General features: G+C 42.2%; 1 protein-coding gene across 1 annotated transcript in view; it reads left to right on the top strand.

Annotated features, from left to right (window-relative positions):
* Positions 1–11,736, top strand: part of ADAMTS5 (ADAM metallopeptidase with thrombospondin type 1 motif 5) — a gene marked incomplete at its 5' end in the record, with an annotated part of 34,340 nt that extends 22,604 nt beyond the window's left edge. Inside the window, 5 exons of the mRNA XM_082279014.1 lie at positions 3,568–3,851; positions 5,033–5,216; positions 5,650–5,825; positions 6,489–6,664; positions 9,980–11,736. Coding sequence (XP_082135140.1) covers positions 3,568–3,851; positions 5,033–5,216; positions 5,650–5,825; positions 6,489–6,664; positions 9,980–10,550 — 1,391 coding nt within the window. The 3' untranslated portion in view covers positions 10,551–11,736. The remainder of the gene's footprint in view (positions 1–3,567; positions 3,852–5,032; positions 5,217–5,649; positions 5,826–6,488; positions 6,665–9,979) is intronic.
* Between the last annotated feature and the right edge of the window lie 4,968 nt (positions 11,737–16,704).

Below are 16,704 nucleotides of genomic sequence, written 5' to 3'. Positions count from 1 at the left end.
TAAACAAACCACTCAAATTCCAAAATGCTGAGATAAAAATGACATAATTGAGTGAATAGATCAAGTTGTTGTGGTAACCAAAATGCTTATGGATAAAAAGTATGGTGTGTCTGCTGAATGTCAAGGTTTGCTTTCAAATATTTTGTCGGCTGATTTCAGTGCTCTCTGAAACATTTTTCTCTGAATGACTTAATTTCTTCTCTCAATTTTATTAGATCCATTAATCTATACTGTCCTGTTTTATGGTCCATATTGCTCTGGCATTGATTTAATATTACCAAATTAGTTTCCACAAATGAACAGAACTTTCCCTTTTGAGTTCCTGAGGTAACTCTCCCACCATCCATGAATGACCTCTCAGAGAGTGTAAGGAACTCTGAACTGTTTTCTCCTCAGTTCATGAGTAGTTATCACTCAGGTGTATAGTCTTCAGGAGTTACTGGTATGACTCAATTATTAATAGAAAATTTGAACCTCTCATCATAGAGGTCCATAGTCCTCTGGGAATTAATTTTATTACTGATGCTATTGGTGTGATTTCAAATACAAAATGTTTACGGAGTCTCTTTTCTTGATGGATCACCCCTTCAGAGACCTTTTTTAAGTAACACTCTTCTTTTCTGTAGAAATTTACAATTTTCCAGCTATTTATTTTAAATCACACATCTGTCCTAACAGAACACAAACGCCATCCATGAGGTAGAAATGGAAGTCCATGATTTGACTTCAAGTGATTTGGAGACTTGATTTGACAGTCAATGGCCTCAGCAGCACTGGGTGCATGGGTGATGCTGAATGACACCATAAACTCATTTTTCTCAGTAGGGAAACACCTGACAGCTGAGTGCACTGCAGACACCAGCATTACATGAAGTCAGCTGAATAAATCCCAACAGAAATGTCTCGTCCAAGGTCAGCCAGGGGGCTGGGGAGGATCAAGGTGCTGATTCTCTGTCTCCTGGGGCCTGCTCTGAGAACAATAAACAGCTCTGTCATGATATCACCATTTGTTTTACACTCATGAGATGACCCCAGACAACAGTTTGACATTTAGGAAGAAAAGGCTCAGTTCGTGTCCAGAGGAGAGTGACATTTATATCCATCTGCTTTTAGCAAAGCCTTTCCAAAGGTACTAATTGCCTTTATTGTCATGCCAACCACCAGGCTGTGGGATGGTTGCTTGGGACCGACTGTGTTCAGTCCCAGTGCTCTGTGCAACCTGGAACAAGGACTGTTTGTATTTTAATTAATTTATATCCTGCTTATCTGCTTCCTGCACAGATCTTGTTCCGCCTTTTTTTTTCTTCCCCCCCAAGATACATTACACATAGCATTGAGAGAGATAATGAGATGGCTTAATTAGCACTGTCATCAGCCAACAATGTTGCTCTATTCCAGGGCACAAAGATGTTCTTTGGTGCCCAGGACAAAAAAAATGGGAATAGCAGTACGTACATGCTCTGGATGTTGAAATGTAACGCAGTGAATGGAAGCCCTGCCTGCCCTCCCAGCCAGGGGCCCACTCTGTCCTTTCTGACCATGACAAGCAGGAGGTTGGACCAGCTGGTGGCAAAAACACCTCACTTCATTGCAGCCTGTCCAAACACAGACACTGCTACAGTCTACCCATATAAATACGGGGGTTTTTCCCATGGGAAATCCTTTGGGGTCTTCCCTGTCTTCAGTTCTGAATTTATCGTGTGAGATCAGCGGGAGCACCTGGCTTTGTAGAAATTAGACACCTTTCCTCAGTAAAGGAGAGGTTTGGATCTCCTTCCCCTGTGTTCTGGAGGGGCAAGAATGCTGTATGTGCTGTGCAAGCTTGTGAAACCTGTTTGTTATTCACATATGAATGGGTTTTAACTGAAATGATTGACAGATGAGTATATGCAAGGATGAGACTTTTCTTTCTTTTTTCTCTAATTTTTTGTTTCCAGCCAAAATCAAGTGTTAATATGATGTTTTAAAATACTGAATAACAGCCCTACTTGGGAGTTTGATAAACTTCAGTGTAGGTACAAGAGCAGTATATAAACTAAACATTGACATTCTACAGCCTTCCCATCACTGCCCTCACATTTCAGTGGCTTCCTCCACCCTCACAAGGAATATAAAGGAGGATTTCCACTGTTACGTACTTTTTACAAAGTGTATTTTTGCCAGAACTTCTGCAAATTATGTCCAGAAACTCCAGGAAAAAGATAGGTGCTTCCTCACTCCTCGTCATGTCTCTCATATTTTATACTACAGCAACTCAGGGTACCTTTAATTATCTTTATCTCATGACATCTAGCATTGGCACACCTTGTCTGCATTAAAAATTCAGCATAATCCAGATTAAATATAAGGCTAGGGTAAATCAGGGTCAGCAAATGGAACAGGTTTAACAAGACTGAGAGTTTTTGGTTGCAAGTCATCACGCAGAAAGAATTTTTGGCTAATTTGGCTAATTGGCATTAGTCTTTAGAAGGACAGAAGAACAGTTGCAGTAAGTGTGTGTTTTGGAAGGAGCACTCAAGCTATTGAGAAATGGGGTATTTGGTTTGCTTAAATCCCTGCCATAGCTTGAAATTCTATTCCATTTTGTGTAAATAGTGAGGGTTTTATAGATAGGCTTTTTTCAGCCATGATGCAAGTGAAGAACACTGGTGTGGATTCCAAAGTGAGGTAAATTGTGGTGAGTTATTTTGGCCGAGGATGAGTGAAGCTTGCCCAGACCACATATCCCCTTCATGAAGTGTGAAAGAGGTTACACTGAATAATAGTTCTGCATGTCAACAAGTGAGGTTTTCAATAGTAAAACAAACAGCTATCAGAAGATAGCTAGAACATAAATGGGAATTCTCATTTTTAGAGCATTCCAGACAAATCTTGAGCACTGCAGACCTTAAAACACATACAAATCTTTACATTCATGCAGTTTTTTCTTCCTGTTATTTATGGTTTTCTGTATTAAATTGATAGCCCTTTTCAAACTTGTGGACAAGCAGCCAAGTATCATTCCTTAGAAGTAAAGTCCAATCCAGCTTTAATGCCAACATTAGTTTTGATATGCAGCTTATATTTTTCCTTTGGCCTGGGAGAATTCTTTATTTTTTGTTCTGTTTTGTTTGGGTTTTTTGGCCTCATTGGCTACAAGTCTGTGTTTTTTGATATTTTTGGCATTCCTTTAGAAGCTTTACCATTTCTGACATCCTGATTTAAAACTCAAATGACAACTCTGCTTACTTTGAGTCTTGCTTACGTGAGTCTTGCTCAGTCCTTAAATCACAAACCAATAAATAGCTCAGAATGTGTTCTGAGTCTTGCACAGAGGATTGAAATGCCAAAAGGACCTGGGTAAAACTCATTTACACCTCAGGGTGGGAACAGGCAGCTCAACAGTGGGGTGAGAACACAGTGGCAGCAGTCTGACCTCATGCAAAATCTGGTGTCACCTCACAGCCTTCATGTCACCATCCTTCGAAGGAAGTTCTCTGTCACCCGAACAACTTTGCAGCACTGTGGAGAAAACTGGGAAATAGCAGTAAATAACTGAGTAAACAACAGCTTGGCCTTCTCTTCTAGGGAACTGCCTGCTGGACCAGCCCAGGAAGCACATCGTGGGCCCCGAGGAGCTGCCGGGGCAGACGTACGACGCCATCCGGCAGTGCAAGCTGGCGTTCGGCGCCGAGTACACCGTGTGCCCCGGCATGGACGTGTGCTCCCGCCTCTGGTGCGCCGTGGTGCGCCAGGGACAGATGGTCTGCCTCACCAAGAAGCTGCCCGCCGTCGAGGGCACCCCCTGCGGCAAGGGGAGGATCTGCCTCCAGGGGAAATGCGTGGACAAAACCAAGAAGAAATACTACTCAGTAAGTTAGCGGCCGTGACCCCAGGGGGAGTTCTGAAAGGTGATCCCTCAGAGGTGCTGATTTTTGTGGGAGTGAAATGGGCTGTGTGGAAGCCAGATTGAAAGCTGCCTTGTTTTTTTAGCACATAATTGGGGTGTTGTTGGTGAGGGTGTAGGAAAAATGCTGCTGAGGTTCAGGAAATGTATTTTCTTCTTTAAGGAGAGCCTTCATTCCTGGAAAACTGGGAACGTCCTTTTAGAGGAGGTGATTTGCCCATTCAGTAAATCAGTTATCAGGGCTTCTTGGCCATGGAATGCAAGACAAATTACATCTCTAAATTTAATTTACAGCCCTCATCTGAAAGGCCCCAGGGCCCTAATTCTAATGAAGAAAAAGGCAGATTAAATTAATCCAGAATATAATCTTTGGAGCAGAGAAGTTTATGCTTCCAGTGACAGAGAACCTCTGTCTACTTTATACCTCTGCAGAGTCCCCAGGCTCATGAGAGCTGTCAGCTGCACAGTTCAGATACTTCTAAATTCACTGGGTAGACTGTAGCCCCTTCTGTTACACCCACAGAAGATCCACAGACTTGTAGAGCTTTGTGAAAATATTTGCAAACTATGGGAGCCTTTCAAATCAAGCTACAGCCTTTATAACACCCTTTTAAAATGGATTTCTATACCCTTTTTCATGGATTTATATACTTCTACATGATATTGCAATACTGTAGCCAATGCAGCAGAGTTGACAATTCCACCTCTTGCCAGTAATTCCAGGCAATGCCTACACATCACAATAGCTGGATTTAATTCATCTCAGATTAGCACTACGGGTATGTTCTGGGAGCTGAACTCCTTGGAGCCAGTTTAAGGGGCCTTTTTGGTAGGAATAGCAAAAAATAAGAGAGCAGCACATGAAAATGTGAGTGTGTTCTGTGGAGAGGCTGAAGGCGGCTGTGCAGAGCAAGGCCCGGTATTGCCTTTGCACCCACAGTGCCAATGAGATGTCATCAGTGTGCAAATAAAAGAAATTAACTCTGCTGGGAGAAGGAAGGTTCCTAAGACCTGTTATCCCTGATAAAATGGCCAAGGAATTGCCTTCAGTTGAGGAAAGCATTAGCAGTGACTTTGAGATGTAAGGACTCCATTCGCACTTGGATGACGCACTCACTCACCTCCCACTGTTCGTGTGTTTTTCAGGCTTCAAGCCATGGCAACTGGGGGTCCTGGGGACCCTGGGGACAGTGCTCCCGTACCTGTGGGGGGGGAGTTCAGTTTGCCTATCGTCACTGCAACAACCCAGCCCCCAGGAACAACGGGAGGTACTGCACGGGCAAGAGGGCCATCTACCGCTCCTGCAACGTCACGCCCTGCCCTGCCAACGGTGAGTGCCCTCCTGCTCCAGCCCTCCCTTCGCAGACACTGAATACTGATTGTCTGCCTGAAACCACACAGCAAAGGCCCACTGTAGCCTCCCCAAAATGGATTTATCAAGGCAAGACATTCAGCATTAGTACAATATCCTAATTCTTCACCCACACCTCGCCCTGGACGTGGTAGAGAAAGGATGCTTGAGCAAAAAAAAGTCAGTCCTCTAAAATGAAACATAATGCAAACTTTAGACCTTTAGTGCTTGTTATGCCATGGGGAGATTTCCAAGCTAAAACAGTAGAGGGATTGGAAGGCCAGTTCTAAGTAAAGAAGTGGCGTGACATAACTTAAAAATGATGTAGGAAAGAAATCGGAATAATAGATGGACATAATGATATTTGCAGCGTGGTCTGAAATAGCCACTGATGATGTGAATAATTCCACAGCTAAATCCTTCCGACAAGAGCAGTGTGAAGCAAGGAATGGCTATCAGTCTGATGCAAAGGGTGTCAAGACTTTTGTGGAATGGGTCCCCAAGTATGCTGGAGTACTGCCTGGAGACGTCTGCAAGCTCACCTGCCGAGCCAAAGGAACCGGCTATTACGTGGTATTTTCTCAGAAGGTAATGGCAGCTCCAGTCAGGGTTTCATGCTCCACTTTAGAAGTGTCCCATATTTTAGAAATCTTTCTCTACCACCAGGGAAAAGAAGTTAATCATATGATTCAAAGATTTAACTGTGTGATTAGATTTAATGGTCCAATCCAGTAGTTGTACAGTAGGGCCAGAACTGGCTTCTAAGATGAGAGAAGTTTTTCCACATCTCAGTATGTGAATTCATGAAGAATATGGGCCTCTCTGCACTAGTTTGTTTTCAGGAGTGGATAGAGGAGTTTCTGCCTGGAATTTTCTGTCATTCTGGGGTTTCTGGAGGAGAAAGAGTACTAGGAGAAAAGAATAAGTCAAACCCTGAACTATGTTTAAGGAGTCCGGAGTAACTCTTACAGAAGCAATTAATATGGCATAATTAGCCAAGTAGTAGAGATGTGACTTGTGGTTGCTTCTATCAGATGCAATCCAAACTGAAAGTTATCTGTCCTTGCTTTTGTCCTTTTGCTAAATTTCTTCTGATTTGTGCCAAGAACATGGGAGAAGATCAGTCTTGTCTGTCAGGGGAGGTGACCTGCTCTGAGTTGGTGACTTAAATAAGGAACTGGGTTTTGCCAGGTGGATCCAAAAAGGCAAATTTCTGTGGCAGTTTGAACCAAGTTTTATTTGCTTGCTCAGGTCACTGATGGCACGGAGTGTCGACCCTACAGCAACTCAGTTTGTGTCCGAGGGAAGTGCATCCGAACGGGCTGTGACGGGATCATCGGATCCAAGCTCCAGTATGACAAGTGTGGGGTGTGTGGAGGAGACAACTCCAGCTGCACTAAAGTCATGGGAACCTTCACCAAAAAGAGGTACTGATCTCAGTAGTAAATGCATCTTGTTGTGCAAATAGTAACTCTGCCACGTGCTGCTTGCTTTCTGTCTCAGAACGCAATTTGCTTTCACGTGGGGAAAAAACCACATTGCCTGTAGATTATTGCAGTTTCCAGATGTGTGCAGCTGGCTCTTAGCATTACCCTGAAATTGGCAAAGCATCAACTGGCAAAACACTGCACCCAGCTCATTTCTGACACAAAGCGCCAGTGATGCAGGTGAGCATCAACAGGAATAAGGCACAGCAACTCGTGCCACTTGCAGATCTTGCTGTGCCAGATGGACTGTGGTTCCTAGAGGACAGAGAAAAAGGGACAGGAGTGAATCAGAGTTGTTTGGATCAGAATTACCTGCATCTCTGAAATTTTGCCTTTCCCACTTGTTGCTGCATTAGCAATGTTTTTTCATCTCATCTCTTTTGAGTGACACTGAGGACACCCCGCCTGATTTTGTGACACACATTCCTTGTATAAGTGGTGGAGAGAAGCAGGCAGCAGTAAACAGCTTCCTTAATAGCTGAGAGAGGTTATACCCTAAAATTACCTTTTCCCACTGCTGAGTATGTGTGGAGATCAGGTAAACAGATGAGATACCAGAAATATCTTGGGCTTAAGCGTGACTATATCCCTTCATATGCCTTCATATCCCTTCATGTCCATTGGCATAATATCAATCTCCAGATGGATATTTTAAAGTCGAAATATTTAGAGCAGTTATCCATGAGCCATTTTTCTGTCAGAGTTCACCTTTTCACTGTAATAAAACTTAATACTAGTAAAATAAAAGGAGCTGCTGCCATGGTTTTCTCTCACCCCATTGTGGGGGCAGTACTAATAGAACAACCTCAAGTCCTTTCTGTCTGAACTAATTTTTTTTCCTCCTCAATTCTTAAGATTCGTAGAAAAATGGGGATTTTTCATCATCGTTTATACAGATGCCACAGTCTCAAAGGACTGATCTATGCATAGAAACTTTTAGTTCACGATTTCTACTCAGAGTCAGTGACTGCATTAAACATCTTTTATATATAAACTTGATTTTGTTTTATACCTTCCAAATTCTTACATGGCATATTGAAAGCTACCAGAAGTTGAAATCTGATTCCTGAAATGATCTTTTATTTCTGTACATTTCAACAGACTGATTAATAGCAGTCAAAAAGGACTTGGAGAGTGAATTTATTCGAAAAATAAACATAACTAATCTTCATCCTGGTAAACCAATGACTGCTCACCTAACGATGCCAAAACACCTCTGCCAAAAAGAATGGCTTTCCATCCAAATTAGTAATTATATAAACCAAACCTTTTCCAATTTGTAAATATTGGAATGTCTGGGATGTCTAAATGAAGATGACAGTGGGAGATACATTTCATGTGATCCAGTAATAATCAAGCTCCAGGAAAAGTGTTAGAGGGGCTCCACGAGTTTCAGGGAGGCCAGATTTGTATAATAGATACACTTGGAAATGGAGAGATTTATTATAATGATCCCTGTGAGTTACCATCTTTCTCCTCAAATCATGCCTTTAAGTGTCATGAGACTGGCTAGAGGGTAAAATTGTGTTCTAATATGATTTTGATTGGGTTTTGGACTGCTGATTTATTTTTACTGGAAAAGTTGTTTGAGGCGATTCTTCTCTGCGAGTAATTGACATTAAAATAAACCCCCGGTTAAAATAGTGAAATCTTAATTGTCTGTAAACTGTTGTTACAGTTTTGTATGAAAGGGCAGTGCTGGTAGGAAAATTGTCTTTCCTCCCCTGAAAAATGGCAGGTCCCTTGTTGCTGTCCATTATAAACCAAATTTTAGCAATCTGTACATTAAGCGTAGAGGAAACTTAAATTTACAGGGCAAAACCAGTATTTCCCATTGCAGACAATTGCCATAACAACATTTGTTTGTACTTCTTTTTTCTTTTAAAGCAGGCAAAACAGAATCTTCTGGGAAATTTGCTTCCTAAGTTTTTTGTTTAAAAAGCTATGAAGCCAAGTTATCAGAAGTTGGGAAAGAGGAGAATTAATGCTACAGATGCTTCTCTGTGCACATGGAGCATTACAGCTCTTCGTGCAGACAACTTGAATTCTCCAGCACTGCTTGTAGGTTTTGAACAAATGATTTTGTAACTTTAATGACATGTTTGCACTGAGTTGTTCTGGCAACTGTTGTGTAAAAATATTTGTGCAGTGCTGTAGAGCAGTCCCCAGGCTGGGTTCGCACCGTATTCCTCCAGCTTTATGGAGGTGCTAAATCAATGGAGTCTTAAGTCATTGTCCCATAACTGCTGGAAATAGCAGGGGAGCAGCACAAATGTTTCATCTGTAATATGTTCAGTCTCTGCTTGTGCAGCCAAAAGTTCTCAAAATTAGCAGTCTGTTCTTTAAACAATCCCAAAGGAGATGCCATCACTTTCATGTATTTTTAATTTTTCTCATTAAACCTTTCAGATACGAGGTACTTGAAGGATGGCTTTGTCACAGGTTTAGGAATGAAAACACATCTCCAAAGTCCATCTGGTAGCTTACAGCTGTGTAAAGCCTTTAGATTTTCTTCTATATATCAGTAAAGTTAAAATAACATACTTGAGATAGTGATAAATTCCAGCATACTTGCAGGTTTTGAATGCTTGTCACTTTTGGTAAAAGAGTTTAATCTCCTTTTCTAAATCCCAGTTAAGATACTTCATAAGTAGTAGAGAACTCCGTGATGGTACAAATGAAGCCATTGGGTGCCCCTCTTATTAGACACTTGACGATTAATCTGCGGCTTTATGAATTTCAAAGTAAACAAATTTTTTCTCGGTGATCAAGATTATTTTTAAATGTTCCCAAGGTACCTCTACCCAGCTGTTCCTCTGCTCGTGCTTTCCTTAATCATCATTATAGCAAAGACAGCAAGAAACAGCTGTAACCAATGCATATCTCATTATCTTTTTTCTTGGCAGGCAGCGCACACATCGTATTTCATATCTCCCACCCTTTGCTGAAATCTATAAGCTATCTGTTATTTTTCATTCCTCTGGTATCTGACCCACGTCAGACTGTCCCTAAAGCTAAAGATGAAGCAATCTGCAAGAAGTGCAGTAGGAATTTCTTGGAGAACACAAAGAACAACACAGTAGGCCAAGAGTGGAACCTGGTTAAATTAATCTTAGGGAAAATCCAGGTGGCCTGAGCTGAAATGAAGCAAGATGTTGTTGTCCATAGGTCGGACTTAAAGGTCCCTTCCAGCCTAGTTGATTCAGTGATTCTGTGTCATGCCAGTGAGACTCTTCCTTCTTTCCCTTCCTTCAGCAAGGGCTACACGGACGTGGTGAAGATCCCGGAAGGGGCGACGCACATCAAAGTGCGGCAGTTCAAGAGCAAGGACCAGAGCAGGTTCACGGCCTACCTGGCCCTGAAGAAGAAGAGCGGGGAGTACCTGGTCAATGGGAAGTACATGATCTCCACCTCGGAAACCATCATCGACATCAACGGCACCGTCATGAACTACAGCGGCTGGAGCCACAAGGATGATTTCCTGCACGCCATGGGCCACTCGGCCACCAAGGAGATCCTGATCGTGCAGATCCTGGCCACCGACCCCACGCAGCCCGTGGACGTGCGCTACAGCTTCTTCGTGCCAAAGAAACAGGGGCAGCTGGCAAACTCTGTCCCCAGCAGTGGTGGCGGCAGCAAAGTGACTGCGGCGGCCGCGCAGCCCCGCTGGGTGACGGGGCCTTGGCTCTCCTGCTCGCGAACGTGCGACACGGGCTGGCACACCAGGACTGTCCAGTGCAAGGATGGGCACGGGAAACTGGCCAAGGGATGCCTGCTCTCCCAGAGACCCTCAGCATTCAAACAGTGCTTGCTGAAAAAGTGCTAACCTGTGGTGGTGACCTTCTTTCTAAGAGGTTTGAGTAAGCCATTGTTGACATACTGGTGTCAGGTCTGCCCAGACAGAGAGAAGCAAAGGCTTCAATGTACTTGCGTTCAGTCTCTAATTATGGGCAGAATCTGCCTATTTGGACCAAATGAAGATGTGCACTGCTTTAAATAATAGTAGGGTGGTCTTAATATGTCAAAGAAAGTAAGCATTAAAGTTGTTATAAGCCCTCTGTGTCTGCAAAAATGTAAAATAAAATAATGCAAAAGAAGAAAAACTAGTGAATGGAGGATCCTGGGATATTTGAAGGTTACAGAATCATCTCCCCTTTTTCACCTACCTCTACTACAGTATGTCCTTAGGAAACGTCACACATCCCCATGATCCCACAGTAGCTTATTTTATACTGTTTTGTAAATATCTTTCATTTGGTATATCACTTGATATCACTTCCTTCTATTAAAGAAATCAAAAGACAAACTACATAAGCAAAATGATTGACCAAAGTATATCTGCAGCCCTTGTGGACTTGGTCCATCCTTCAGAAAGGGCCACAGATGTTTTACTGGAAAATGAAGAGCTTGCTGCTGGTTTTAAAAAGTGATACCTTTTGGTTTTGACAAAAGGAAATAGGTTTTTGTGGTAGGAATTTCCTGACAGCATATCAATTATCTCTGACAAATCCTGTGTTTCCACCCAGAAATTCTCAGGAGGAGCCTTGCAGCAGCTTGCAGAGCAGGGAACCCCACATTGCTCCAAGAGCAGGAGCATCAGCAGCTCCTCCTCATGTGTGTGTCAGGCATGCACCAAAGGAGGAGTTGGCTGCCAGGAGGAGTTTATGTACACTGTGCTTGTAAACCTCCCTGGTTCCAGCTGTGTCCCAGCCTGGGGTCCTTGTTGTCACTGAACAATAGCTGCTCGAGCTGCTCCTCTCCATGAAACAAAGGCATACTGTATTTTGTAGAAAACTAGTTAGAGAACCAAAAATTACAGGTGAGGTAATCAAGTGTCTTCTGACTCAGATGTTCTGAGGCTGTGTTCAGCTGCTTTCTCTGTTATTTTCTCTATGGCTTCCACCTTGAACTTAACAATGTGTAATGTACCTACATCTTTTCAAGAGGCTATAAAGGTCAAAAAACACAGCAAACAGTTAATATTTCTATCACTGTTTTGTCCATCATGTCTAACTCTGGTATTCATCTTACCAGCAAAAGTTTATAACTATTTGTCTTTTTTTTTTTTTTTTTTTTTTTTTTTTTTTTTGTGTGTGTTTTGTGTGTGTTTTGGGGTTTTTTTAAAGCTATAGAAGGCATTCACGTTTTGTATATCTACCACATTGGGGAGGAAGAGAGGTCACTAGGAAGTCAAACCACATCAGGATGTGGAGGACTTGTCCAATATCAATAAAACTGTTTCCACAGCACAGGCAGTAGCTGGTAACAGTTTTCCTTGGCAGCAGTTCCTGAATCCCGTTATTGTCTTGTGGAAGTTCTGTGACTGAGGATGGGCATTGCACCTTGTGCAGGTGGAGGCCCAGGAGCAACCCTGTTAAAATCACTCTCTTCAATATCAGCAGGCTTTGAATTAGGCCCTAAGATAACAGGTACCAAAAGAAATGGTAAAAAACCACTGATCAAAGCAGAACCCCATTTTTTACTCCTTTGTTCATCCACACATGAGAGTAGGAGACTGCAGGAGGATTTTCAGACAAGCCTCAGCTGTAAGTCAGTGGTACTTGAGCACTGAAACACCTCAGGCTCTTCTGAAAATCCCAGGCATGAAATCAGCAGGGAAAACTTGTTGGGAGTGTGGAGCAAGAAGGGCAGGTCTGACTCCAGGCTGACACAAACATGTTTTTGCAACTGTGGCATGTTTGTGTGAACTCTCAAAAATCATGTGATGATTTCAAAACAGCATAGAGTTGCTACATCTAGAACTGTGAAATCTGGAGAAGGATCTGGTTTTTACCCTGTTTTAAATAAACAGTACCAAAGGCAGGGCCTCCTCCTCTGTTAAATGGATTGCCAACAAATGTTATTAATCAGCTTTCAAAAATGGTGTGGCCTTCTGTTCAGGAGTAGTCCCTGTGCAAAACTGTGGATCTTGAGGAATACTCCCCATCTAATCTTGATCCCAACCTAAGAACTGAGATCAAGGCTCAGAATATTTGCATGGTGCTGGAAAGTAAACATTTATGCCTCCTCTGCCTATTAAAATAAGATCACTTTGAAATGCCTTATTTTTCCTTTCAAGTAATCTAATTTTGATGCTTATATATGTATTACACATGTCCTAGAACCTCTCCAAAAATCCCTAACAAATAGAAACCATCATGAGAGGAAAAATCAGGAGATTTAATGTGTCTCAGCATAGACTTAACATTTGTCTCAGCATACAGCTGCTGCATTAAGTGGTATTTGTGTTCTGTCATAATAGAGACAAAATGTGCAAGTATTTGTGTGTGCATCATGGTAATAATTTATTATATATTCAGCAGGCTGAGTAAAGCTTCTGGATGCTATCTAGGCGTGCCATATGCGGGTATAAATTCAAAGCTTCCTTAGATTAGGAGTATCTTTTAAAAAGGAAAGAGTTTACGTAGAAATAAATACAAGAACAAACCACTGCAGTGACTTTTGTCACCAGTGTAGCAATGAAGCGAATTCACACAAGCAAAGATATGAGGGGGCAAAGGGGACAGACCAAGGCAGGAGCCTAAAAGTGTAAGATAAAGGGTAAGTTAACACTTGCTGTTTCAGGTGTTCCTAAATCACACTCCAGTTCCAAATCTTGCCTGTGCCAGTTGTAGCTGTCCCATGCACCTAATGAATGAAGAATTGGTGCAAGGTCTGTTCTCAGCTGAATTCTGTGTCACTCACACTGTGACATCATTGTTTACATTTCTACCCAGTGTTGTACAGCTGGATTCAGGAAATGCACCGAGGGATGGAAACCTGGAGTTCTGCTTTTGGCACGGCCAGGAACAATCTCAGTGTTAAATTCACGCTGACTTTGGGACACACTTCCATCCAGTGCCCTTAGGTGAGTTTGGACCCCTGAGCATCAGTGGGTTTAACAGCATCTGCTTTTCAAGTAGGATATTCTCGTTAGGAAAAAGCCTGGCATCTTTGGTTTGACTTTGTACAAGAAATTAAGTTTAGCTGCCCTCCTGTGGAAACAGTTTTATCACAAGGGGAAGAGGGAATAATCTTGTGGATTAATAACAACTGTTTAAAAAAAAAAAAAAAAGCAACACAGCACTGAAAAAAATAAAATAATTTATTGTTTTTACAACTGGTATGTGAACGGATGTAATGAATTTATTTATTCTTATTTAACAAAATACCAATTGTGCAAATTCTATATTTAAAATGTTTTGCTATCGTCTCTGGCTCTCTTTCTGGCTCTCTTTTAATTTATGCTTCGGATTTGTGTTGGAAGTACACCTTGTGAGTTTACATAATATATGGCACTGGTCATTTTTTGTATGATTTTATTTAGAGGACTTTGCATGGAACAGGAGTATATGTGTACACACATGTACAGATGTTTATTCTTTTTCTGCTGCCATCTTTTCCTTAGAGAAGTTGTAGATTTTCAATTCCATGACACCTCGTGCTCCAAGCTCCTTGTTAACATTTCAAAAAGCTCTCAACAAGTAAGTCCCAAAGGTCTGTGGACCAAAACAAGCCCCGTAATGGCTCCTGAAGAAGTCAGAAGACAGACTTGTGTCTCAAAGGCACATGCAATTCATGCTAGAGGCCTCAGTGATTGACCCCTGAGGCTGACCCTCCCCCCTTGCTTTAGTTGTAGCAGACTTTCAGTAGCTGGGAGTCCTCTCGATGGGAATGAAGTTCCTCTGAGTTGCCAGGACTCTTCTCTCATGCAGCTTCTTACATTTAAGTGACAACACTAAAGAGAAAGCTCCTGGGTGTCTCTTTATAAAATAGCTTGAACAACATATGATTTGGTTTATGAGGACTGAACCATTAAAAAGCTGGTTTTTCCATGTTTTTGCTGTTTATATGCATATATAAATATGTATATATGGCTATAAAAAGTCAAAAGCCCAACTTGGGAGCCTTTGCACTGTATTCATTGTATTTCAGCTCTTTGTACCACATCAGGCAAAGTTAGATGAAAAAAGCCAGCAAAGCATGTTTCCATGAGAATAATACCTGTTCGTTTCCACTTTTCATCCAGTTCAACTCCTGCAGACCTCAAGGGAACTAGAATTGGGTGCAGTGTGAGGGGAGAAATGCGACGTGGCCAAACCTTTGGCTTTCCCGCAGTCAGTTCATTTACCTGTAGCCCCTGCTCTGCAAGGGCGGTGCTACAGACTGCACATGAACAATTCCAAACTGCTGGAAGTCACCTCGCTCGCCAGTGCCCACGTTCACCTGAGTTAAATTCCAGCTCAGCCTCTCTTCTGCCACCCAGGCGCTGTCCAAGGCCAGAGTCAGCCACGAGGCTTGAGAGGAATTAGGGATGGCTAGTGGGGGATGCTTCCTCACTCAAGGCCCAATCCAAAACCCCAGGGAATACAAGCCTGGGCTTTGATGATCTTAAGGGCAGGCTTTGAGCAGGGTTTAATGGATCATTAATTGTGGACTTTCAGCAGTATGTTCAGGTGAACGTTTCTCCTCATGCCATGCTGTTGTCACTGAGGAAGATGGAGCCTATGGCAAGAGGCAAAATTGGATTCTCTGGGCATGGACTGCGGTTGTCAGGACAAAAAATTGTTGCTTGGTTTGGAGGGGTTTGTTCCTTTTATTCATGAAGTGATTCATTTTTATAGAGCTGCCAGAGTGCATTCATACTTGCCATGTGCAGCATTTTCAAGGGGTTTTTTCCTGTGGGTGCCCTGATACTAACTGGTATAGTAAAGCTAGTTCAATTCTTGTTTCAAGTAACATTGCAAATGCAGATATTTCTGGTTTATCACACCCACCAGCAATGACTCTTAATGTAAGAGAGATTATTAGGCCCTCAGCTGCCACCCCAAAAGGTGCTTTGGGGCTTAGAAGGTTTAACCACAAGCACAAATTTTCAGTGATAAAATTTGAAAAGCCCCAAACACAGGTGAGTGGTGTAAGAGCTTCTCCCCACACCACACCAAACATCCCAACACCACTGCTGTGCACTCTGTGAGTCACAGGACAAAACTCACAGCATCTTTTGCCCTGGAAGTTGTCAGTGGAGGCTCAGAGTCCGTGTAAGGACAGTAAAATCCTCTCCACAAACATCAGCCTGGCATAGCCTGTGTTCAGACACCCGTGGCTAAGTGCAGGTGCATATTTCATGTGTGTGCTTGGGTATGTGAGTACTTGGGTCTCCATTCCTCCCACTCACAGGGAAAAAAGTTACACTGGGTTTAGTTATGCCTATGTAAATTTAGAGTTACTTCGTGGCATCACTTGGCTTTGCAGGAGGAGCTTCAGACTTACACCACTGTAAGTGACAGCATAGTTCTTTATTTATAGTAACTGGTTTACACAACTTATCATGTGAACTGTGAAATCTGCAAATAGTTTATCTTATGAAACATTGTGACAGGCATACAGGCATTGTTCAAATCCCATCAGATACAGGAAATAATGTGCTGAATTAAGTAAGTTGGAGATAGGGTATAATTCTGCAGAGCAATAAATGTAACTTCTATTGCCAGGTCATCTGCTTAGCATCAGATAAGCGAAAACGAATGAGGTATTGCAGAGAAGACAAGGGGAAAGCACAAAGTTAGCGGTTGCTTAGTTTACTTTGTGTGCCTCTTTATGCACTGTTGGTGTCAGCATATTGTGGGAAGTCACTTTGTCACCTGGCTGAAATACCAGAACCTTTTGAGAAACCAAGATGTGTCACAAAAATTTATTTTTCATCCTAGTCTGTGTCTAATCAGAGAGAGTATTTTTAGAGCACTACTGTGTCAGCCAGTTTACATCATAAAAACATGTTAAGCAAAATATAAATTCATCTGAACTGTGCAAGGTCTACACTGTACTATGACACATGGAAGGCCAGTAATTTGTTTTGTAAACTATTACATATGTATAATTTACCAGTTGTAATCCTAAAACACTTGACTCTGTGATTTCAGTAAAAGTAATAAATACAAACTGTATCATAGGTCCAAAATATTTGTTTATATGGTATA

Source organism: Coloeus monedula, assembly GCF_965178545.1.
Source record: "Coloeus monedula genome assembly, chromosome: 3".
Classification (NCBI taxonomy): domain Eukaryota; kingdom Metazoa; phylum Chordata; class Aves; order Passeriformes; family Corvidae; genus Coloeus; species Coloeus monedula.
Note: the sequence above shows the minus strand (reverse complement) of the source record. Positions and strands in the feature narration are given on the sequence as shown.